General features: G+C 39.7%; 1 protein-coding gene across 2 annotated transcripts in view; it reads right to left on the bottom strand.

Annotated features, from left to right (window-relative positions):
* The window catches only part of LOC122555986 (endothelin-converting enzyme 2-like), a 180,433-nt gene extending 158,256 nt beyond the window's left edge, over positions 1 to 22,177 (bottom strand). The window contains exon 1 of one of the 2 annotated variants that reach the window (XM_043702324.1): positions 21,782 to 22,177. In XM_043702324.1, coding sequence (XP_043558259.1) covers positions 21,782 to 21,868 — 87 coding nt within the window. In that variant the 5' untranslated portion in view covers positions 21,869 to 22,177. The remainder of the gene's footprint in view (positions 1 to 21,781) is intronic. The other variant, XM_043702328.1, reaches the window with a different exon arrangement.
* Between the last annotated feature and the right edge of the window lie 4,796 nt (positions 22,178 to 26,973).

Below are 26,973 nucleotides of genomic sequence, written 5' to 3'. Positions count from 1 at the left end.
CAGCTAGATTAAAATGGTTATTACATTTGTAAAATGTAATTTACTGCACAGCACTTCAGGCTGTCCTACATTCAGAGAAAGCCTAAGATGAACTTACATTCTTTCTTTCTTTAATTTGAGAAGCAGTGCAACTGAAAAGTGGAAGTATAGAGTTGGATAAATACAGGAGAGAGACTGACTGTGATGGCACACACAGCTGAATAACCTGTCAATGTTTACTCCAGGCTCATGCATAAAGAAACACCATTTGGGTAGCAGTCCTTGTACAGCAATATTCCAATATGTCAAGGAAAAGGGGAAGAAAAAGTGAATTAAAAAAGTAATGTTTGCTGCTTGCAATCTCCAACTATGACCTGCAAGAGTTGAGGGAATGAACAAATAGTGTTAATAATTACAATAAATTCAATAAATTTTAAAGGAATTAAGTATATTCTTTTCCGAACAGTAAGTCTGACTTAAGCGACAATGTAACTATACAGGTAGACGATCCTTTATCTGAAATTATCGGGACCAGCTGTTTTTCGGAATTCGGAATTTTTCAGATTTCGGAACAAATGTAGCGCCTTCTGTAGGGTCCAAGGCAGCATCCCATAATCAAACATCAATACAGCTGCAAAAACATATGAATACTCACACTAAGTGGGATAATAAAAACTAGAAATACTACCACAGTTTATTTATAGAATAATATACCGATAAATGAAATACATAGACCATAAATACTCAACAACATTTTATTTTCAGAAAAAACATTCCAAGAAAAACATTCAGTAAAATTTAAACATACACAGCTTCAATACTATGGCAGATGGCATTTTTAAAGACTTCTTCAAGTGTCATCTGTCTCATTAACATAGGTTTCTGTCTAAGCAATCTCTCTTTAAATGAGTAAATCGCCATAATCTCTTGCTCACTGATAAATGAATGTTGTTCAAGGCCAGCAATTAACTGATTGCACATTTTCACCATCTCATCTATGGGGACATTTTCAACTGTGTTCATTATGTCATCATCATCATCATCACTACTATCCTCACATGTATCTGTATTTAAAACCATTTCAGCAATTTTCCCATTGCTCAAGGAATGCACGACAGGAGCATCATTGTGAATGTTTAGCATTTCTTCGATGCCAATTTCCTGTAATTTATTTTCACTTTCGTCCGATAAACTTTGTGCGTAACTTACAAGATTGGCTATCATCTTTTTCTCTTCAGTGACACGAAATCCTTCAAAGTCTTCATCTGTAGGTTCATTTACATGAAACATCGTTGTAGGTCAGAGTCTGTGCCAAGCATTTGTTAATGTTGATTTATCAACATCATTTCAAGCGTTAGCAACTGTGTAAATGACAACCTTAACACTGAACTCTTTCAGGAAGTCTTGAATTCCTACCTCTCTGTCGACTGCAGCAAGCACACAGTTTAAAAAATAGTCTTTATACTTGGTCACAAATTCCTTGGTCACGAGGCTGTAATACAGATGTCACATTAGAGGGCAAGTAAATGCCGAAAACATTATTTTTCACAAGATGTTCGACAGGGGGATGTACAGAGCAGTTGTCCAAGAACAATAAAATTTTACAGTTTTCTTCCTGTCCAGCTTGCCTACAATGAACTTGTGCTACTGGTACAAAGTGGTTACTGAACCAGTCGAAAATAAAAATTCTCTGGTTACCCATGCTTTGTTGATGCATAATAATGCACAGGCAAATTGTGTACACCTTTCAGACATCTCGGATGTTTGTTTTTCCCAATCACTGCCAATTTTATCTTGTGTGGGCCCGTAGCATTGACACACCCAAGAATAGTTAATCTGTCCTTAGTATCCTTAAAACCTGTTGGTGCTCTCTCATTAGCCGTAGCTAACATTTTTCTCAGGACATAACACCAGTAGAGAGCTGTTTCATCAGCATTGTAAATTTGTTCAGAATGAAGGCTTTGTTCAGATATCATCTTGGCAAATTCATCAATAAAATTTTCAGCTGCTTCATGTTCGACAGAAGCCTTTTCGCCACAGATTTTCAGATATTTTACACCATTACGCTTCTTAAATTTCTGCAGCCAACCTTCTGAATATTGACATTCACCTTTAATGTTCACTTCTTTATGATACTTCCTAACTTGTTTCATGACCAACAAACCAGTCAGTGGCATACGTTCATTTCTTCTTTGTAGAATCCACTCCATCAACACACGGTTAAGGTCTTCATTTTTTGCCCAATGCAGTGTTCCTTATTTTTTCATTAGTTTATGGTCATCACTGTTATCATAAAACTTGTCTTTCTGTTCAGTTAAATCATATACAGCGGTAGTTCCGACACCATATTCTTCAGCAAGATGCTGCACAAACACACCATGATCATGCTTCTGCAATAACTCTACTTTCTACATTATTGATAATGTCAGATGCTTCTTTTTTTTATTGTTATGTATATGTGTACCGGCAGCTCTTTTTGGCATATTCACAGTGAAATTAAACAATTAAACGCAGTGAAACAATTCACAATTGACGCCTGCCAGTGCTGGGCCACGCCGCCATGTGGGTCGAGTGGGTGTGGCCTTCACCCGCCAAACAAACCTTGTTATGTTATGCAGGCATGACTGATGCTCCACACTCCACGAAAAACTTCGGATTTCAGAGCTTTTTGGATTTTGGAACTTTGGATAAAGGATCGTCTTACTTGTATAATCTGAGCATTGAAGTCTGAAGAATTTGAAGTTTAGATATGTGAAAAACATTGTTCTTGAGTGATTGAAAAAGACATACTGCATTGGAAAAGCATAAGTACAAATTTATTCAATATGACGATGTGAAATGAGTGATTACAAAAAGAAGAAATGTTTGGAATGATATGTGTTTCAAAGAAAAAGTTAAATGTGCTCAGGTAAATGAAACCAGAGTGCTGAAGAAATTCAAATAATTTTGATTGGTCTAGAAGTCAGAAAACTGATTACTGTTTCATAACAATATATCATTGAAGAGACTGCTAGAAAAGTCAAATTAATTGAAAAACAGGGCTCCATATTCCAGCTAGATTCTTCTGATCTGCATTTGGAAATGAAGCAAGGGATCAGCAGCTCCCTACTTTTAGCTATTGCACCATTTCTCCATGGTGGGCAGACAATCTTTAACTATTCCTTTCACTTTAGAGTTGCTGGGCACTGAGACCTGCCTTTTCTGGCTGGAATTGGTGAGGCCAGCTATGGGTGATGATTCAGGAGAGACAGTGTCTAGGGCTGGTACAGAATCCTGATTGAATCGGTAACTGGGGCTAGTCCAGGGTTGGACCTGGATCAGTTAAGGTCTGGGGTATGGATCAATACTCGGGTTAGGTTCCACTTTATCCAGTTTCCCTAGAAGCACATGGAGTTGGTGGCTGTTGCTTTGGGCTTCAAAGGCCTTTATCTTATAAATGTGGTACCACCCAAATTTTCCTGTATCTAGCAAAATTCTTACACAAATGAGCTGGTCTTGATCTCCACTGAATGGGGACCTATATATCCGGGAAACAGGAACTTTCCTGGCTGGAAAATCTGTAACATCATACATTGCCCTACCTCATGCTCCAACAGACTCACCTTCACATTAAAGTATACCTTTCTCCTTTTCGCCATTCTGACTGCTGCTGCTTTGTGTGCAGTCTGTACATTTTCTAATACAAGTTTCAGCTTCTCTTACAGTGGGCTTCGACCTCGGGCTCCGTCAAACTCAGTTCTATTAAGAGTTTGATACCTCTCTTGAGGGAGCAGGTCTTTAGAATGTGGGGGAGTGAATCCAGTTGAACTGGAGGATGAGTTCCTTCAGAGCAGGCCACAAAAGGGTAAAGCTACATTGCAGGTCCAGTTGTTTTGATGGATGACTTTTCACAGCATTCCTTCATTTCCACTGGACTGAAGATGGTAGACAATTTGGAACCTGACATCAAACCTATTCATCACCACCTGTATTACCTGGACTGTGAAATGGGTTCCCTGGTCTGAATCTATACTGTGAGGAAGACCCCATCTGGTGAAAGTGTGCTGTGTTAAGATATCCAATGCAATTTTAGTGGTGTTTGTTTGAGTGGGGAATTCTTCTACCCATTTGCTAAAAATATCCACGATGACCATGATATACTTTTATCCCCCTTTACAGGGTTGTAGGGGGAGCCAATATAGTTTATTTGAAAGTCAGCCCATGTCCCTGTTAGTATACCGTAATTCTCCTTTATTAGCATACTTGTTGTTGTTGTTCCGGCCTGTACCAAATCTTTCACTTTACCAAAGAAATTTGATTATTGTCCTGGCAATGCTGTCAAATTGTGGTCCATGGGTTCATTAGGGCAAGGTAAGATCCTGAGGATGCAAAAGGATCTTTTGCTTTCAGAAAAGGAAGTGAGGGTCTCCAATCCTCACTGATCTTGGCTATCTATGGCTTGCTTTTCCATTTCCTCTCAGTCTATCCCATAATCACTGTCCTCACCTGATTCTATTCTCTCAAATACGCATATTGTTTCTTTTTGCAAAGGAAGTTGGGACTTCAATTTTTCACACTCGTGCTGACATTTCAAATGGTCTGCAGAGTAAGTTCTGTTTGCTTTGCCTGCCTGGTGCATGGTTCTGAATGCAACCTGTAGGTTTTTGAATTTCCTGGTCAGCTAGTCCACAGCTTTCTGGGCTGGTCACTGACCATGGGCTATGCTCCTGGTATCGTCTATTGCACTGGGTCAGAAACTGTCCAAATGTATCCCATTTGCCTGGTTCCTCTGATACTGCTCTGCTACTTTGACTCTTACTATCTCCCATTGCTGCTTCACTTCCCCTAGGTCCTTACTTAGCTTTAGGGTCTCTCAATCTCTGCCTGTCAGCTGCTCCTTGCAGCTGGCTATCAGCAAATCCTTGCTGAGGTTTAAGGCACACTTCCCTTCAGTTTTTGTTGCACTTCCCAGCATTTTTGTCCTGTGACTCCCAGACCCAATATGCGTTCACTACAATGGTCAACCTGCCTGGGCCAATTCTTATTTTAGTACTGTTTTCCTATCTTCTCCCACTCTGAGCACTGTGCCATTTTTCCTGTTGTTCCCTTTTAACTTACTGCTGTCTCTCTATCGTGGGTCCCCGACCCTATACTGGCTGCTTTTTCACTTTTCTGTGCTTCTGAGTCCCTGAATCTTTTCACTATCTCTTACTTTGTAGGTCCCAACCCTACTCTGGTTTCTCTGTAATTTTGTGGCTTTCTGACCCCATTATCTGGCTTCTTGCCACCCCAATGGTACTGTGACCCTGTGCTACCTTTAGTCCTCCTCACGTTACCAGTACTTGGTTTAGGATCTAATCACTGGCCAGCAACCTTCATCCTCTTTCACCTACATGAATCCTGGCCATCCCATTGGGCAGCTGCTCTGTTCAGTCAGGCTCAGCCTGGAGTTTAATTTTGGTGGGATTCAACTCCAGAGTTTATGCAAACACTTTGAATCAAGGTTGACCTAGTGACATCAATGTTGTCCGTGCTTTGAACCTTTCAAACAGTTTATGTATTAAAAACACTTTACCCAAGTGTTCTTGTCAGTGAGTTTTGAGGTTCAACTCAATTTTATTAACAAAATATTCCTTAGTAAAAACACTATGTGAGTATTTCCTGAAATCCCACAATATTTACTCTCGATCTAGCTCTATCTATTTGAGAAAAGATATTATCCACAACAATCCACATGTTTGAGCTGGGCCATTGGAATCTCCTTCCTCTCTGATGTAGGGCTGGCTCTCTACCACAATGGTTGGTCTTGCAGGTCAGGGTAAATCTTCTCCTGGGTTCTCTTGGATTGTGGCGCAGTCTTCCGCCATAAGTCTTGCTGCCAATCCTCACCGCATCTTCACTGAATCTTCATTGAGGGGATGGCTCCCAATTCTGTGTTTCTATCCCCTCCTCAACGCAGACCATTCATAATGTTCTGTGGACTTTATCAATGGGGTAATGAACTGGGTTCAAATCATTCAATGGGGTCACACCAACCCCCTTCCCTGTTGCCAAGACAATATGTGTAAAGTGCACATACTCAGGCAATCAAGATGCCAGAAAATCTGATCGAATACACAACCCTTGGGCTGTTTGTATCTTCATTTCCACTATTCTCTGTAGCATTTTGCTGTTGGCTGCTGTTTACCTTAGCTTGGCCAATTTACTGTTGGGCCTGATTTCTCTGGCTGTGGGTCAATTTAGAATGTCCAATTTTAGGCCCCATGATCCCTTGATGACAGTGGTAAGCTGCCTTCCTTAACCACCGTACTGTACGCTTTCACCCAATACATGATCACGCTGATAATTGAATTGAATTAGCTTTATTGGAAAGCTGATTTTTTTTTGACTAAGAACAAGTTGCATAAGTTTGTTGGAGGGATTTTCACTGCGAGTCTGAATGAGTTTTCTTGCTAAGTCTAACCAAACTTGTTACATTAAGTACTGTTCCTGCCCCTATAGCATATATCATGTCTAATTTTGATCTCAGCTTACCACACGCTACTCCTGGAACAATTCAACACTCACCAGATATCCTGGAAGTCATTGGCATCCATGGCACAAGCATCATTCTAAATGAGCATTGTGAGGCTGGACAAGCACTGAGTCTGGAGCTACCCCGTTACAGTTCCTGATACTGCTGGACATGGCAGACAGAGAAAAAATGTCAAATTTGGAACTCCTGGTGGAGAGGATGATGCACAGGCCAGAATTCTTTCCTCTCCTTCCCAGCTGTGGAGGCCAAGTTTCCAGACCATAACAACCAACATTCCTGCTAATCTTTTTTCTTCTGCATGAACCTCTAAATTATGTGCATGGCAGTGACTTCTGGAACTAAGAGTCAATTCTATGAATGTTGTTGGTTGGGCAAGTTTGATACGATTATCATATTAATGAGGCAAGTTGGGCCATCAATAAGGAGGCCTTCGACAATGTACTGCATGGTAAACTGGTTAGTAATGTTAAACCACGTGGGATCCAGGGAGAGCTAGTCAATTGGATACAAAATTGGCTTGAAGATAGGAGACAGAGGTGGTGGTAGGAGGTTATAGTTCAGACTGGAGGCTTGTGACTGGCGATGTGCAGCAAGGAGCGGTGCTGGTTCCACTGTTGCTTGTTATTTATATAAGCAATTTGGATGAGAATATAGGAGGCATGGTTAGTATGTTTGCAATCAACACCAAAATTGGACGAATCGTGAGTGGTGAAGAAGGTTATCTAAGAGTACAATGGAATCTTGATCAACTTGATCAAGTGGACCAAGGAACAGTAGATGGAGTTTAATTCACATAAATGTGGGGCGTTGCATTTTGGTAAGGCAAAGCATGGCTGGACTCACACAGTTAATGGTGAGGCCCTAGAGAGACCTAGGGGTGCAGCTACACAGGCACATTGAAAGTTGCATCCCAGGTAGATCGGTCATTGGTCAGAGTTTTGAGTATAGGAGTTGGCACTTCATGTTACAAGTCAATGGTAGTGCCACATTTGGGTCAGTGCATACAATTCTTGTCATCCTGCTATCGGATGATGTTATGAAACAGGAAATTTTGCAAAAACAATTTACAAGGATGTTATCAATGTTGATATCACCAGTTTCCTCATCTCCCTTCCCCCCACCTTCTCCCAGATCCAACCCTCCAACTTGGCACCACCCTCTTGAACTGTCCTACCTGTCCATCTTCCTTCCCATCTATCCACTCCACCCTCCATTCCGACCTATCACCATCCTCCCCCCCACACACCTTCATCCACTTATTGCATTCCCAGCTACCTTCACCCCAGCCCAGCCCCCTCCCATTTATCTCTCAGTCCCCTTAGGGTCCCTCACATTCCTGATGAAGAAGTTATGCTCAAAACTTCGACTCTCCTCCTCAGATGCTGCCTGACTGGTTGCGCTTTTCCAGCACCACACTTTTTGAGTCTGATCTCCAGCTCTGCAGTCCTGACTTTCTCCTGCTATCAAGACTAGAAGGTTTGAGTTATAGGGAGAAACTGGATAGGCTGGTACCTTTTTTTCCTGGAATGCAGGAGGCTGAGCAGTGACCTTATAGAGGTTTATAAGATCATGAGGGGTATAGATAAGGTGAATAGCCAAGATTTTTAATCCAGGGTAGGGGCTTCCAAAACTAGAGAACATAGATTTAAGGTGAGAGGAAAAGATTTAAAAGGGACCTGAGGAGCAACGTTTTCACACAGAGGGTGGTGTGTATATGGAACGAGCTAACAGAGAAAGTGGTAGAAGTAAGTACATTTACAACATTTAAAAGACATTTGGACAGGTACATGGATAGGAAATGTTTAGCGGGATATGGACCAAATGCAGGCAAATGGAACAAGTTCAGTTTAGGAACCGTGGTTGGCATGACAAGTTGGGCTGAAGAGCCTGTTTCCATACTGTATGACTCTAACTGCTGGAATGATCAAATGAATCTGTTTTAATGTCTCTGCATTCAGTTGCAGACTTGAACTCATGTTGTTTCAATCCCAAGACAGAATGGTAAAGCAAAATAGTCAAATTTACTGAATGACCCTGAGATGAAGAACTGAACAAAAGTGTAATATCATTGATGGCACAGTCAGTCACAATTTTGGTTTCTAATGGTCAAGACTCAGCTGGGCAGTAATTGACAAGAGTGGATTTATCTTATTGTTTATAGACAGGATTTTTCATATTTTCATTAATTTTTCATATTGTCAGACTGTAGCTGTACTAGAACTGCTTAATTAGCTGCGCAGCTAAATCTGGAGCACATCTTAAGTACTATTGCTGGGATGCTGTAAAGGCCCTTCGTCTTTACAGTACCTTATGCCTCAGGCATTCCTTGATATCATATGGAGTGAATCAAGTTGACTGTAGACTGGCATCTTTGATGCTGAGCCTCCAGAGGAGACCAATATTGATCATCCTGTGGCCCTTCTGACTGAAGATTGTTGCAAGTGCTTCAACCTTGTCTTTTGTGTACTGATGGACTGGGTTGCCCTATCATTTTGGATGGGGATATTTGTGTAGCTTCCTCCTAGTTAGTCATTTAATTATTCACCACCATTCATGACTGCATGCTTATTACCTCAGGTTTTGATCATAATTTCCCAAAAGCTAACATTTGGAATCCAGATCCTGCACATGCAATGAACACCAAAGCCTCCTCTCAGGTCAACTAATTACATATTAATGCCAAGTTCCTAAAATATAATCCAGTAATTATTGGAAATTGAAAGGAGGGCATGTGGAGGGCATGATGTTACTGCAGTTATTTTAAGGAAAGCTGCTTTTCAAAGTTGGGGGGGGGAGAGTATTTAGTTACCAAAGTATTCAGCAAAATTGCAGTTGATTATAAAAGGATCAGTCATGACAAGATGTGTAAGAGCTTTGGTTTGATGCAATGCTTGTTTGGATTGCACATCTTTGTTTATATGGAATTGCTTTCACTATCCACAGTGCAGCAGGATGACTTATTAGTAACTCATTTTGAGATTCATTGATGCTGCATTCAGCAAGCTAACTTACACTCTTTGTTGCATTATGCTTGGCCTGTTAGGTTACTGGTGACGGGGGAATGGAGGAAGACTCTAAACCAAGTGGTTGCGTACAACTCTCCTGCTGGTGATGGCCCACAATGCCTCATTGATGCTCGGTTTTTAGCTGTTATCCTTAAATGATGGCGGTTATATCCTTACTACACAGACAAAAACTGGTAAAGACCGTTATGGACCAGGCCATACCCTCTCAAAACATTTCAAGAAAGTAGCCCAGACCACTAACTTTGCTAGTTGTTTTTAGCAGATGTAAAGTGGTGAGATGCACTTGTTAAATCATTTACTTTTAACAAAACAGAATTTATTTACAAGTTTACCGAATGAAATACAAACAAACAGAATACCAAATAACTTAACCTACCCGAGAAACCAACAGACTATCCCAACTTAACAATGCTGTTCCAAATACTTGTAACAGTCCCCATAAACACTCTTTGACACAAAAGGTAAAATCAAACATAGGGTCTTACAGAAGAGACAGAGAGAGATGGCAGCATGGCACACCTTCTTCCACGTAACTCTTTCTTGGACCAGCAGTCTCAAACTGAATTAGCTGCCTGCTTTCAGTGAATAGCCAGACTGCTAATGCCAAACCAAACCAAACCAGAGAAAAGCTGAGCTGGGAGAACCAGCCATTCCCCTTTCATTGTACAAGTGTTTCTTTTAAACTTGTATGCCTCCTGAAAAAAAACAAGGACAACCTAACCTTGTTAAAGGAGCAGCATCATGACAAGACAAAGAAGAAGTAACACTCACATGTTAACGTTGCCATATCTGTTAGATATTGATAGATTGGTGAGGACAAGATCGAGAAGGTTTATCTTTCTTAATGGTTCTCTCACCACCAGCTCCAGGCCCAGTCTAGCAACTATGTCCCTTTAAACTTGATCAGCTCAAAGGGTGATGGCGCCACTGGTGAGAGATGTTGAAGTTCCCACTAAGGGTCTATTCTGTTCCCTTGTCACCCTCAGAGCTTCCTCCAAGTATCGATCTACATGGAATGTATCAATTCATCAGCTAAGTAAAAGCAGTAGAGACAACGCACAGATGGTTCTGTGCACATGTTCGGCCTGAGGCCGTGAACCATCATGGGGTCAGAATCATTGTTGAACTTTCCTAGCGTCACCTCCTCTTGGCTGTTTAACATCAAGATCGGCCTGTCCAGTGTTTATCCTTTCCATGGACAGAACATAACCGGGAAAGGTGATGGAGGTATGCATCCTAGCAAAATATTGGTCTGCTTAAAATCTTGGGCATGTGACTGAAAATTTAGTTAAACATCAAGGCAAGTGGAGATATTCACAAAAAGCATAGGAAATAGATTTTCAATGTATCAGTCAGGTGAAAAATTGTTGTTATGAGTTTGCTGCCCCTTATAGGAAACATCTGACTTTCATTACACCAATGTCAAATGCATATTATATGCTATTACGTAATGTAATCCTGCTGGTGAACAGCTGAATGTTAATAACTGGACACTGGGAATAGCTTAACTAAGCAGATGCACATTCTTTTCCAGCAGGCTCTGACTTAGTATGGTGGTGGATGGAGGAGGGGACGTGACCCCTGGTGACTGATGCTTTGTTTTCCTGTTTTATTTTTCCTGCGCAGTTTCAAGCAAATCTGGGTGTTAGCAGACACTGGCAGTTTCCTCACCTTTTTCTGAACAGTGCATATCAGGCAAGTGCCAAGAGGGTTACAAGCAAAGGATATTCTTATTGCTTAGGAACATAGGTGAACTTTATTCTCTGGGTGGACTTCACCTGTTTGTCTTTGCCAGAAGGTTCAACACAGTTAGTGTCTTAACAGGTTGAGTGCAATATAGTTGAATGATTCATCAATGGAAATTTGAATGGTATTGGATTAAATGATTTTGTATAAATCACATACTGGAAAAGTTGAAGGATTACTTCATGCATGAATAAATTACAAAATAATTTATGCATTTATGGTGCATATAATCAAATAGAAATGATTATTCATGAAGAGAGACTTCTAAAATTAAAATGTCTGAACAGTATTTCAAAATACCTATTCCTGAGAATATTGTTCAATTGATTCCCATTTCAAATGTATCTAAATACATGTGATTCATGAAACAATTGCAGAATTTTGAAGATCATATAATCATGTCATGGTCTCATGGCTTCATTACATTTTAAATCTTTATGCTTATTTTATTATATCTTTCCACTAAGCCTTCTTTAAGGCCTTTAATCTGCTCCCTAGAATCCTGTGAGCCTTTTGGAATTTTGAAAGCTTTGATCAATTTATGAGATATCAGAAACCATGCTTATAATCAATCTTCCAGAGTTTGCAATGAATTTCATGCCTGGCTCAGTTCACCTGCTGCTAAAATCCTTACTTATAGTCTTTGTTGCTTCTTGACTTGATGATTCAAATGCTTTCCTGGCCAGCCTGCTGCGTTCCTACTGTCTAAATCTTTGCATTATGTATCCTAATTTGCACCTTCTTATTCATCCATTATTCCTATGTTTGCTGGTTTATGTTGAGTCTCTGTCAAGCAAAGATAAAATTTTAAGTTCTCATTTTTGTTGTCAAAGCCTTCCATGACCACATCAATCCCGAGCTTTGTAATCTCCTTCAGCCCTACAACTTTCCTGATTTCTTAAATTTCCTACATTTATTGGATTACACGTCTTCAAGATAATACAAAAATGCAACCTTTCCTTGTACTGCATGATTTTAGTCCCAGTAACATTCTTGTGAACTTGTGTTATAATGTCTCAATATGAGGCATGTTTCCCAGAAATTATCACCAGGGGTTGCACTTTTCAAGGATGCAGGCTGGTCATAACCCCATTCCCCACAACCCCAACCCGCAGAAGGAGAATCAGCCTTAAGCCTGATGTCAATTACCTCCAGCAGACTTATTTACTTGAAGCAGTAATGCTTATGACATTTCCTTTAACATTAGAAACTCAGGACATCATTGTGGTATTGAAAAACCCAACAGATATTTCTTGCAACTGTTACCTATAAACATTTCATTCCTCAAGCCTATGAACACCTGGGCTCGGATCAAGTTATTTGTTCACAAAAGAGGCGCACTCTTCCAGTAGAATGCCTTGCTTCAAGTAATTTGAGATAAGATGGAGGAATAGACATTTTTATCCTAAGATCACATGCCAGTGGTGAAGCCATGAGCATGTCTCCTAAAGGTATACTGACATGCTGACTGTCAGCTAATAGACATAATGCAACAAATCCAACTGGAATAAATATGCCTTGCAATTGTAATATGCTTGTGGGTGGATTAAATTGGTGAAGGGTGGGATCTTTACCCGTCTGTGAAAGGTTCTGCCTGCAGGAACTGCTGGTCAATCTAATTGGTGAGGAATTCCTGTCAATCTGGCCACATTATACTGCTAAGAGTGCTGGAAGGGGCAGAAACAAGATCATGGTTGCCCTGAAAATGTAAGTCCATTTAACTACTTATTTACATATTGCAATACTAGTCCATTATGCAGATCAGCTCAGCAGTGAGCAGGAATGTGGTAGGCTAGATAACCAACATATTAAACAAGTTCTGTTCACCAAAACCAGCCCAGCATGGCATTTGAGATTCAGCATATATTCCTGATGCACTCTAATGGAGGTGAAACCAAAATTGTAACAGTAATTACATGTTCATAAATTAAATATGTTTTGGACATGAAAGAACAACAACCTTGCAATTATATTGTACATTAGAGCTTCTCTCAATGATTAACAGCATAGCATTTGGCACCGTGCCAAACAAGGACGTTAAGACAGGTGGCTGAAAACTTGGTCAAAGAGGTAGGTTTTAACTAGTATCAAAAAGGAAAGAAAGATGCAAAAACCTTTAGTAAGGGAATTCCAGAGATTAGCCATGGAGAACTGGTACAGTTGCTGATGATGATACAATGGAAACCAGGAATATACAAGAAGCCAAAATTGGAGGAGGACAACGATCAGGGTTGTACAATTAGAGGAGGTTCCAAAGATAGGCAATAGTGAATTCTGAAGAAGGGTCATTGGACCCAAAATGTTCACTCTGCTTTCACTCCACAGATGCTGCCAGATCTTCTGAGGTTTTCTAGCAATTGCTGTTGTTGTTAGGGAAAAGTGAAGCTATGGACGTTATTTAATACCAAGGCTGAGAATTATAATAGAGGCATTTGCAGTGTAAAAACCAATGGAGGATAGCAAATACAGGAGCAAAGGTGAACTGAACTTAATACAAATTAGGATATTATTGGCAGTAAGCATTTTAGATCATTCAAAATTTATGGAGGGTACATGATGAAAGGTCAGCCAAAGTTGAAATACTCAAGTCTATTGGTAATAAGGATCTTTGAAGAGAAAGTGAGGACTGCAGATGCTGGAGATCAGAGCTGAAAATGTGTTGCTGGAAAAGTGCAGCAGGTCAGGCAGCATCCAAGGAGTAGGAGAATCGACGTTTCGGGCATAAGCCCTTCTTCAGGAAAGAGGAAAGTACTTTCCTCATTCCTGAAGAAGGGCTTAGGCCCGAAACGTCGATTCTCCTGCTCCTTGGATGCTGGTAATAAGGATCATCTACCAATGTGGAGGAGAAAAGATACCACATGAATTACCGATCATCACAGTTTGCTAAATGACTTGTGCCACTCTGGCAATTGTTTGTGCAAAATAGTAGCTCACTCTCATCCGTAACCTTTCCATGAGATTGATGTATTTATACATGAGTTCAAAGCTTTCAAGGTCTTATTTAATAGTGCAAGTACTTTAATAAACAAATTAAGTTCCTGCAATGCCACACAACCTCTCTGAAAGGAAACAATTTAAACTGTAGTAAAGTATTCCTGCCGTTGATATGAGATTTAAACATTCCAAACTCAAAATCTTTTTTTTTAATTTTCTCTCTGAACCCAATACTTCTTTTGTTTGCTTCATTTCTCGTTCTCTACCTCATTTAATTCTAATTGATACATTTTCATTATCTTACTCTTTAAAGCTCACTTTTAAAAATTATGGAATATTGGTCCTGTTGTTCAACGAGGGCCCATACTTCATGCAATCCCTGCTGCACCATTAGTACCTCGCACTTTCAACAGCATGCAAGAAAAAAGAAGATTCAAGCTGAGGGATGAGAGTAGAGTCTTACAAAGAGGCATGCTGCAAGATACCCCAATCTTGCAAAATAGTACAAACTGTTATATATTTGTGACAGCTTTAAGAAACAAATAGACACTGAACATTTCTTCCAGCACAAGAGAATAAAATCTAGAGTTACTCTATTTTGTGATCCAGAGACTCCCAAGTAGCAATTTTTAAAAATTGTATTTACAGACTGTGAGCATTATTTTTAAAGCCATCACTTATTGTTAGTTCCTAATTGCCCCTGAGGATGTGGTGGTGAATACTTTCTTGTACCATGATAGTCTGAGTGAAGTTCTAGGATTTTGATCGAACAACGATAAAGAAATGGGGATACATATTCATGTCATAATGGTATGTGACTTGCAGATGATAATATTCCCATGCACTATGTATTTACAATAAAATGGATAAATTAATTGTGAAATAGACCTAAATGGACATGATATAGTTGGGATTATGGAGATGTGACTGAAATGTGGTCAGGAATGAGAACTGTATATCGAGAGGTATTCAGTTTTTAGGAAGGTCAGACAATAAAAAAGCAAAAAAGGTGGGATGGCATTGCCTGTGAAAGAGAAAATTAATGCAATACTGAGGAAGAGCGGAGGGACTTGAGGCTGTTTTCGTTAGAGAAAAGGTTGAGAGGTGGCTTAATAGAGACATATAAGATAATCAGAGGGTTAGATAGGGTGGACAGGGAGAGCCTTTTTCCAAGTATGATGACAGCAAGCACAAGGGGGCATAGCTTTAAATTGAGGGGTGATACATATACGACAGATATCAGATGTAGTTTCTTAACTCAGAGAGTAGTAAGGGTATGGAATGCTTTGCCTGCATTGGTAGTAGATTCGCCAACTTTAAGTACATTTAAGTCGTCATTGGACAAGCATATGGGCGTACATGGAATAGTGTAGGTTAGATGGGCTTCAGATTGGTATGACGGGTCGGCGCAACATCCAAGGGCTGAAGGGCCTGTACTGCGCTGTAATGTTCTATGTTCTATGGCTCCAGTGAAGTGGAATCAGTATGGGGAGAGCTTAGAAAAACCAAGAGACAGGAATCGACATTGGTGATTGAACTGTACAGGTAATTTTGCAAAGACCTTAGACAGGAAATTACAGACACAAGCAAAAAGGTACAGTTGGAATTATGGACAACTTTAATCCATATATAGAATGGACAAATCAAGTCAGTAACAATACTGTGGAGGTCGAATTCCTGGAGAGTGTATGGGATGGGTTTCTAGATCGACACATTGAGGAACCGAATGGAGAACAAGTCACCTAGATTGGATATTGTGTCATGAGAAAGGAATAATTAGCAGTCTAGCTATGGAAGATCTCTTGGGGAAGACTGACCATAGCATAATCAAATTCTTTGTTAAGGAGGAGAATGACGTGGTTGATTTTGACACTGTGTCCTGAATTCAAATGAAAGTAAACCACTGTGGTATGAGCTATAAGCAGACTATGGTAAATCAGCAATATTACTTAAAGTGATAGTGGTGGAATAGGCAATGGCAAACTTGTAAAGCATACACGAAGGAACTAGAGCAATTGTTCATTCCTTTCTGGCTCAAAACCAAAATGGGAAAGGGTCCCAACCATAACTAACAAGGGAAATTAGGGATGGTATTAGATTCAAGGAAAGGACATCCGAAAGAAAGCAGCAGACCTGAGGACTGGGACCAATTTAGATCTCAGCAAAGGAGGACAAAAGGATCAATTAAGAGGAGGAAATAGCGTACAAGAGTAAACTTGGGAGAACACACACTCCAATTGCAAAAGTTTCTTTAGGTATGTAAAGAGAAAAAGATCAGTGAAGATCCCTTACAGTCATAAACATGTGAAATTACATTGGGAACAAAGAGTTCTTCCTTCATCAGGTGGTGAAGGAGTGGTGTTCCAAAAGCTTGTGCTTTCAAATAAACTTGTTGGACTATAACCTGGTGTCATGTGAATTATTTCTTAGTCCAACACCGACACCTCCACATCCTGGGAACAAAGAGGTAGCAGACCAATTAAATATTTACTTTCAGTCTGTCTTTACAAAGAAGGACAAAGTCACACCCTAAAAATGCTGGGGAACACAGAATCTGGACAGAGAAAGGAATGAAAGGAAATCAATATTAGTAGGGAAATGGTGGTGCGGAAACTGATGGGATTAAAGGCTGATAAATCCCAGACCCCATTAACTTACATTCCAGAATAACTAAGGAAGTGACCCTAGAATTAATGGATACGCTTGTGGTCATCTTTCAAGATTCTGTAGACTCTGAAGCAGTTTCAATGGATTAGGGGGGTTGCTACTGTAAACCCACTATTTAAAAAAAAGGGGGTATATAGAAAACAGGGAATTATAGATAATTTGATCTGGCATCAGTAGTAGGGAAAATGCTACAGTTCATTAGAAAATATTTAATTGCATAGCACTTGATAAACAGGACAGGATCAGACAAAGTCAGTACGGATATATAAATGGGAAATCAAATTTGACAAACTGAGGATGTAATCTGTTGATTTGATGAGGAGGAGCCAATTCCTTTGAATCCCTACAGTGTAGAAACAGATCATTCAGCCCAACAAGTCAATATCAACCCTGCAAAAAGCATCCCACCAAGACCCATCACCCTACCCCATCCCTGTAACCCTGCATTTCCCATGGTTAACATAAACTACACAGCTGTGAACACTATGGGTAATTTAGCATGGCCAATCCATCTAACCTGCACATCTTTAGACTGTAGGAGGAAACCAGAGCACCCGATTGAAACCTACGCAGACACAGGGAAAATGCGCAAACTCCACACAGTCACCTGAGGGCAGAATTGAATCCCGATCCCGGGCACTGTAAGGTAGCAGTGCTAACCACTGAGCCACTTTCCCCACCCACTCCCCCTCCCCCTCCCTCCCCACCCACAATGAGCATGAGACTCAGGGTAGTATAGTGACATGGATAGAGAATTAGTTGGTAGACAGGAAAAAAACAGTAGGAACAAACAGGCATTTTCTAAGCAGCAGGCAGTGACTAGTGGGGTACCATGGGAATTACTGCTTGGATACCAGCTATTCACGCTATACATCAATGATTAAGATGAAGGAACTAAGCATAATATCTTCAAATTAGCAGATTACCCAAAGCTCGGTAGGAAGGTGAGTTGTGAGGAGAATGCAGAGATGCTTCAGTCTGATTTGGACAAGTTGAATGAGTGGGCAAATATAAGGCAGGTGAAGTGTAACTTGGATAAATGTGAGGTTATCCATTTTGGTAGCAAAAGCTGCAAGGAAGGTTATCTGAACAGCAATACATTGGTAAAGGGACGGGTACAACAAGACCTGGATGTTCTTGGATACCAGTCACTGAAAGCAGGTGCAACAGACACTAAAGAAGGTATATAGTATGTTGGCTTTCATAGTGAGAAAACTGGAGTACAGGAGCAGGGACGTCTTCCTGCGATTGTACAGAACCCTGCTGGTACCACACCAGCAGTATTTTGTGCAGATTTGGTCTCCTTACATGAGGAAGGATGTTCTAGCTAGAGAGCGATTGCAATGAAGATTTGCCAGAATGATTCCTGGGGTGACAGTGCCAATGTGTGAAGAGAGACTGGTTCAGTTAGGACTATCCTCACTGGAGTTCAGAAGAATTGAGGGGGATCTTACAGAAACCTATAACAGGACTAGACAGAGTAAACACAGGAAGGATGTTTTCAGTGACTGGGGACTCCAGGACCAGGGTTCACAGTGTAGGGCCAGTTGGGACTGAGATGAGGAGAAATCTTGAGCCAGACAGTACTGCGCCTGTGAAATCCCCTGCCACAGAAAATAGCTAAGGTCAAAATATTGAATATTTTCAAGTAGGAGTTAAACATATTTCTTAGGGCTAAAGGGATCAAAGGATATGGGGAGAAAGCAGGAACAGGGTACTGTGTCAGACGATCAGCCATGATTATATTGATCAAGTGAATGGCCTCGTACTCTTATTTTCTTTGTTTCTGCGCACCTGTTATCTGTTTTGTGTGAGCTGTGCTACCTCTTCCCCTGCACTGAGTATAGTTCACTGAGGCCCAATGTCTCATGTCAGACGGATTCTTCCTTTAAGTTATCCTCTAAAAAATGTCAAGTGTCAGTATCTGATCTGATGGCTGCCAGTATGAGAGGGGATTACAGTGTTTTTTTCTTCAGCATTGTCTTTCTACTGTTTCATCTCTTTCTTGTCCACTGCACCTGACCAGGGTGCAGTCCTCGGGTATCTGAAAGAAAAAGGGTACAACCGTAGGGATGTAGTGTGCAAACAGGTGAAAACGTGAAAGGTGCATGTTGGCATTATCTGCAGCTTGTAAATTAGGGGAGATTGCAGATTGAGAGGAGAGGAGATAGACAATGAGGTATGAGCATGCCTTTGATGGTTTTAGTTACATCACTGCCCACTTCAGTAAAGTTTGCTCCAATGATGGTAAGCAGCGTCTCTTCCATTATGGCCATGACTCGATGACTTATAGCAGGATCGATATCCTATAAATTAGGTGCTTCTGCTTTCAGTGATGCCTCATATTGTTCTGCAAGAGAGGGAAATGTGTCAATGAATGTTGTGCAATCAATTTGTGTGAAACAGCTGTCATAGTTGAAAAGCTGGCAGGTATGGAAGCTAGGCGAAAGTGAGGACTGCAGATGCTGGAGATTAGAGTCGGGAGTATGGTGCTGAGAAAGCACAACAGGTCAGGCAGCATTCGAGCAGCAGGAAAATTGATGTTTCAGGCAAAAGCCCTTCATCAGGAATGAGGTATTCAAGCTGCAGATGTGGTTGTGCTCTTACACTAGGGGTAAGTCTATAAGGGTGAGATAAAGCTCTGAATGTTATGACATTATGAGATTGATGGAGTTGTTTACCAGCTGAGAGATTGGAATATGATGAATTGAACAGTGCATGAAATCAGTTCCACAGTTGGTGGGGTATGGCATTTGAAGATGCATTCATTGACATTTAGAGCTCTTGTGTGAGATCATTGACTTATTTTGGTACTCCATCAAGGTCCTCGAGGCAAGACCTGTGGCATTGAGCACAAATGCATCTGATCCCACTGTCTTTGCAATGTCTGTCTTAGGAGCCTCCTGTGGATAGAGGACATCTCTCCACCTCCTGCAGCAGGGACTCCATTTGAATATCTAGAAGATTGGTTCTTTTGCACCATTCATTATTCTTCCTGTTCAGACTCTCTTCTAACTACTTTCAGCACCTGCTCCAACTATAATGGTACACCACCTTTAGGTAGTGTAAGATAGCTTTAAGTGATGGTAAGTCACACAAATCTGCAATTCCTGCTGAGGCAAGAAGTCACTCAAGCAGCTCATTTAGCACTCAACTGCATATTACAATCATGTAGCTTAGCAGGCAGCCCAGAGGAAACAGGCACAGCTTAACAATGCATTGTCTCCCTCTTTGTTTTTGGGAGCTATCCAATTTTGATCTTTGATGTTTTCAGACCTGCACCTTAATTTTTTTGCATTAAAGTTAATTAAATAATGATCTCCTCTTATAATGTTGAAAATGTATTATGTGATCACATGACCCTGAAGGAACATTTTGTTCGTGCATGTATAACTGTAAGGAAGGAAAGATTGTATGGAAGAGAACTATAATTTATACAATAATGAACTCTCCTCAATCTAATATTCTCAGTATGTTTGATTCTGCTGAAAACAGTTGTGTAGTCTCACAACTGTAAAATAAATACTACCCAGTCATTTCAGTTGAATGTCAACCATTTTGGGGAATTATATTACAATAATCAACCATTTTTTCCAAGCTAATAAACTTGGACGATGTTAATCATTTATCCTTTTTATTGTAGCACAAAACATGGTAATTGTTAAAATCTATTTAAAGGAACAACTGGAATGTGCAGGACTCTAGCATTTGTATATTTTATCCAATTCTACATCTTAGCTGCATTGTTCTATATTTTACAGTAGAGTGGTGTTCACTTACTAACCGAAAATACCCTCATTGTGGTGCAGATAATTTAGGTAAAGGGGTAATAAATGGGATATGAATTTACGTGTGTATTCAAAATTGAGTAGGAAAATTACACGTTCCAAAGCTTCTAAAAATCCTAGCAATTCATCAGCGCTACAAATTCCTGTTAAAAAAAAGTTGACCAAAGCACATTAGTAACACATATCAAATTAGGATATATTTATTTTATAGATTGGGTTTTGTGGCTCTAAAAATGCAAAATAAACTGGCAATTATCAATCCACCTGTTACATAAAGATTATTTTTGTCCTCCCTTCACATAACACGATTTTACTTTGTTCTCGGAGTATGTACCTGCTCTCCGAAGAGGGAAGCAGAAAGCTTCCGCGATGCTCAAGCGACATAAATCTATATAAACTGATCTGTGTCCCTGCTGGAATGGACACGTCTATTTGCAAGGTGCTGATTGCAATAACAATCATATTCTCTCAGTGGAAGTAGTTTGTTCCCAAGCGAGATTGGTGAAGTCAAAATGTGTGTTCGAATGTGTGGATTGTCATTTGTACTCAGAATGTCAAGAAAATTTGCCACTATACTTTATTTTTTATCACTACATCATTTGCTCTATGTACAAAACAGTCATATCGCAGTCCAGCGAAATGAACTACGGCCCACTTTATAACTACTGGGAAAATTAATAAACCCCAAGCGGAACACAGCCTTCCTGTTTGTCCAAAGATCAACAACAATGCCGCGTGTCATTTTTCCCCAAAACATCATGTTTGGAAACATTTCAAAATGAAGCCAGAACACATAAAAGATCTTTTCATATTTAAAGCAGAGAATAACAGACCTGCCCTGTACTTTTCCATTTAATCTTACTGGCGCCTGTTTGTCACGAATTGTCATTGCAAACAGCATTTATGGAAATCGTATGATTATTTAAATACCACTTACAGCTCGAATTTAAAACACGCAAGCAAATTAAAAGCACAAGAAGCTGGAAGGACGCATTAATTCTCGTGTTGTTTTCACTTGGTGAATTACTGTCCAACATGCACGATCGCATTACGAAGATTGCTTGTTCTGTTCACATTATCTAGCACAGAATACACACAAGTGTCAACAAAGCCGGCTTAGAACTTACATTATTGCTGAGATTTTGTAGAGCCACATTCATCCTGCAAATGTTTTCTGATCTATCACGCCTCAAACACTTTGGCGATGAAAACATCACTAAGTGGCATGGTCTGTTGTGTTATCGCAGCCGGCGGAATAATAGGGATTTTGTTTCTCAAAAACAGCGACGTGCTTATTGATAATTGAAGAGGAGGTTGGAAAGAATGAGGATGGCCGCGCCTTGGAGGCCCGCCACTCTGCTGAGGTGATCTTCCAATCACATATTGCGCACTGGTTACTATGACAAGAAATCTATTGTAGCTCGGAGATGGCCGGCAAACATCAGGTGTGGCAAGAGCATATGCAGTTAATTCTATCCACTCTGGTCATGATTAATTCAGTGCGATCGCAACTGGAATCTCCGTTTCCTTTATACTTTGGTGAGCGAGCAGCCTTTATGCGTAAAAGGTAATAGGTCTAAGGAGCATTCAGACCTACCATCAGGCGCTGATGGGCTTCTTTATTAGGAATTGATCAGTGAGGTGAGCATGATCAGTCCCTTAGGAAAACCTGAGAGTGCTAAATATGACTCTTCGAAAAATATTTCGCAAATGTCTTTTTACACCAGTTCTAACAAACCTGACACTGGAAAATACTATGTATTGCTATTAGAATATGACTAAAGGCTAGGATTATATTGTTACCATCCAGATGTTAAAGTTTAAAGAACCACTAATTTATAAGCAATGAAAGGGTAATTTTTTTTTAAAAAAAGCTTGTAAAGTTCACAAATATGGAATGGGACATGGCTTTAAGAGCTGTATTTTGTTTTTGGAAGACAGGATGAGACAGAGGTGCCCAACAGTCTACTCCAAAGCCAACAAACATCTTGTGAAGGTCTTGAGGTATTTTTAAGGTTGGAACAATAGAGGCAGCCTGAATGGGTGGGGTCAAGCTCCCACTGAAGCCGGATTTTTAAAAAAATGTTAGCCTTCAGTAGCAGTTGCTGGGGTCTTGAAGCTGGATATGGAAGCTCTTCTTCCTGTCTCTGTTACAGCTAAAAACTGGGGTTCTCATCCTGCTTTTAGAATTACATGTGAGACCATCTATTTTAAACAATTTGCCTTTGCCAAGGGTGTATTTGTGGGATGTTCTTATATAGGGACAGTTAATTAATAGTAGTTTATATATTATTTTATTCAGCATTTTGATAGAGTTACAGCTAAGCCAATTTTCTTCTATTTTTATTTATTTAGTATTTTAATTATAGTGTATGAATGAATTATGTTTTGCTTCAAGCCTGGTAGTTTTACCAATCAAATTGCATCTGGAACACAGCACCTTACACTTACCTACAAGATAAAAAAAGTTAGGGTTTTAGACTATCTTAATATACTTTGAGGGGGTTTGACTTGGTCCACAACAGGAATCATATGTCAGAGTATGTTAATAGAACGTGTGCATCGTTAGAATATCTGCTGCAATAGTGTTTCGATTTGACATTACAACAAAAATACATTTTTTATTCATTCATGGGATGTGGTCATTATTTACATTTGTTCCCACCCCTAACTGACTGTAGGAGTATTAATTGAGCCACATTTTTGTGATTTTGGAGCCATGTAGATCCCAACCTAGGCAGGCAGATTTCTTTCCCTAAAGGAAAGGAGAGGACATTAGCGAGCCAGGTGGGTTTTTACAGCAATCAGTTATAATTTCACTGACAGCATTATTGTGATGGCTTTGAATTTCAGATTTAATTATCATTTAATTGCATTAATTAATTAATTCAATTAAATCCCACCAGCAACTAAAGTGGGGTTTGAACACATCCTCAGAGCATTAGACTGGGCCTCAGGTTGACTAATCTAGTGATATAAGGACTTATTATCTCCTTGTGTGAAAATAATTTGAGTATATATACTAGATTTCATGAACACAAGTCATCCCAAAGCGTTATAGGCAACAAAGTATTTTGACAGTGTAGTCACTGTTATGAAATAGGAAATGGGCCTCGGTCACCTTCATGGATCAAGCGATACAGCTTTCAAATTAGACCTTTGACCTGAATAATGATGTAGCTCAAGAGGTGCTTTGACTGACAAGGCCCCTGTTTGGTTTTGTATTGTTCTTTTGACAGATTAAGGTGCTTATTGTAATAAGGCCATGTTAAGTACATGTTGTCATCAGGAGGATGACATGTGTGTTGACTTCTCCCACCATTTTCTTCCCAATGGTTCCCAAGACAGGCAATCTCAGCATTAATGAACCCAGAATGATGATCTTTTCTTCAGTTAGGATGGCAGTGAGGAGTTGTCCAAGGTCAAAACGGAACTTTTTTTTCCCTGCCATCTTCATTGGATTCAAAGGTTGGGGCATAAATAGTGAAGATGACTGCCATATTAGTTCAGAATAAACTGCATTGAACAAATCCTAGTGTTTTTTTTAAGCCAGCTCCACAAATATTCAAGCAAAACTCAAACAAAAACTGAACAAAATCAATTTCGATAGACTGGACATTGTGTCCAAAATGGCAAAAACCATCTCCCCAGAGGTGGGTGAAGAAAGTACATCAAAGACATTCTGAACCGCTTCTTGAAGTGCAACAGCATTGGCATTAAGGATTGGGATGAGCTTGCTACCAATCTTCAAAATGGTAATAACTTGTCCATGGAATTGAATCATTGCTTTGAGTCACAACATCTTCATGATGACATACAGTAGCCACAAGAAAGGAAGCAAGTTCTGCACTCTGGATTACACTACCTAATAGGATATTGTGACCTTTGATCCCCAAGATCTCCAGGTCAAAAACCAACCCACTCAGTCACATCCTTGGAAAAAGCTTGCAACCCCAAGTAGTGGTTGAATTGAGGGACAGTTTGCCACTCATAGAAAACATATTGGTTAATTCATGCACAGCAAGCTCCCACAAATAGCAATGTGGCACTGACCAGAGAATCTGTTTTTGTGATGTTGAATGAGTATTGGCTATAACACAAGGGATAACACCACAGCACTTCTAATAAGTAGCCCTGACTTTGATTTAACCTGATATGGAAGGAAGATTAACTTTTTAGCATGTAACTGAAAAAGGGTTAACTTACAACTTACAACTCTTCTGCAGAAACAAGATTGTGATGAGTGGACCTGATGGAAGCATTAGCCTTCATTTTCATTTTCAACTGCTGGTTGGTTAATTTCCACAATAAATTTGAAATCATTCTGCTTTAGATGTAGTCTTTAGCATTTTGATGCAAATAACCATTGAGAGCTATTCCAAATGGAATTGAATGATGCAGGGAATTCTGAGTGCAAAAGATAAAAGAGGAAAAATGGGAAGCTTAAATGATCAAAAGAAGGGTTGTGACATTTAAATAGTGCAGTTTTAAGATAAAAAATTCTGTGATTAAATTTAGCAGAAAAGAACTGGATAAGGTGTATATCTTCATCCGGAATCAGTACAAATAGGATCAAATGTACATGAGTGTTCCAGTTTAATAGTGCTTTCTATATTAGAAATCTCTAAAATTGTCAGAATACATTGCTTTAATTCTGACATGTTAGAATATAGTACGGAAGTTACAAATAATATTTAGGCCATGTCTGAATGAGGTTCATAATGACTCGTCACAACCAATAGTAATAATAATAGCTTGTGGCAGAATAGTCTGGAAATTATATTATTTTCTTATTGATTGCAACGTTACACAGAAACCCATTTTTAGCAAACTGTATGAGCATGGCAATGTGCATAATTTGAGTTGCTGCATGAAATGTAATTCATACATGAATTAAATAAAACGTAGTCAGTGTAATCTTGACTGGCTTATCCTCTTGTTCAATACATAACCAATATTGCCTTGCAGACCAACAAATCTTTAAGGATATTATGATAGATAGCAAGCCAAGGTTCTTGAAATTAACTGTTTAATCACAGCTGTCTGTTTTAGAAGACTGGCCATCTCTGCAGAAAATTATTTTAATGAATGTCACACTTTCTTACTCATAGCATGGGAAATGCAGTTAGTTCGGTAAATCATGCATCAAATATGATTTTAATATTAAACGTGGTTTACAACGAAACACGTTTTCCTCTCGTCTACTATTAAAGTTGTTTTTCTCTTTTACTACAGAAAATTATACATTTTTATGACTATCAATGATCAAAATATTTCCCGTTCCCGTTTGGCAAAGGATTTTATTTTATGTATATGACAAATGTAGCTCGTGGAACTAGTATTCAACATGAAGAGTTGGAGCGACGCCATGTGGACATTTCTGGAATATGCAAGTGCTTTCCTCGCCAAATTCAAGATGTCCAAAATATTCCAGCATGGATGCAAAAAGCGTTTCCCTAAATTGTATCTGTTTATTTACACAGATCTGTACAATTGAGCATTTTAAGTTCGGAACAGTAACTGACATGGCAGCTACTTTGTTCACATATTAGCTTTTTCCTAACTGAAAATGTATTCCTTGTCAGAGGATAATCAAGCAAGAAATATGTATAACGCCTTTCACGGGTTTAGGGTGTTCCAGGCATTTCCAAACAATAACGTGCTCCTGAACTCCAGATAGCTATTGCCGGGTAACCCAGCAACCAAAGTACCTGCAAAAAGATCATACGAACTGCTTCGAAAGAAAAACCCAGCTGGATCGTTGATTTTATTTTAGTGTTTGTTTATTTCTTGGACTTTGGTTGAGGGTAAAGTTGACCATGAGGGAAGTCTCACCAGCTTGTCATTGAACTGTACCATAGAAATTTGCAAAGTTCTGATTTAAAAAAAGTCACGACTTGAAACGTTAACATAGTTCATAGTTCCACGAATACTGCCAGATCTGTTGTGTATTTCCAGCAATGTCTGTGTTAATTTCAGATTTTTAACATCCGCAGTATTTTGGGCCATCTTTGGCTCAACTCATTCAAAAGATGGCACAACGGACAGTGCAACATTTCTTCAATGCTGCACTTGTAGCGTTAGGTTAGATTATTTGCTCAAAATCTCTGCCGTAGAGTTTGAACACAATCTCTGTCTCAGAACCAAGAGTGAGACACTGGACGAAACCTAACAATTACTTGATCGAAAGTTCTTCTCCCTGACGTTAGCTGTATATCATTAACAATAAGGAGACAGAGTTAGATTACCGATTTGTGGAGAACAAAATAGAGCACCGAGGTCCAAAGAACTGGATATAATCAACAGATGGAATTGACCA

This window comes from Chiloscyllium plagiosum, chromosome 13 (genome assembly GCF_004010195.1).
Source record: "Chiloscyllium plagiosum isolate BGI_BamShark_2017 chromosome 13, ASM401019v2, whole genome shotgun sequence".
NCBI classification, from domain to species: domain Eukaryota; kingdom Metazoa; phylum Chordata; class Chondrichthyes; order Orectolobiformes; family Hemiscylliidae; genus Chiloscyllium; species Chiloscyllium plagiosum.
This window is presented reverse-complemented; position numbering and strand designations above follow the sequence as displayed.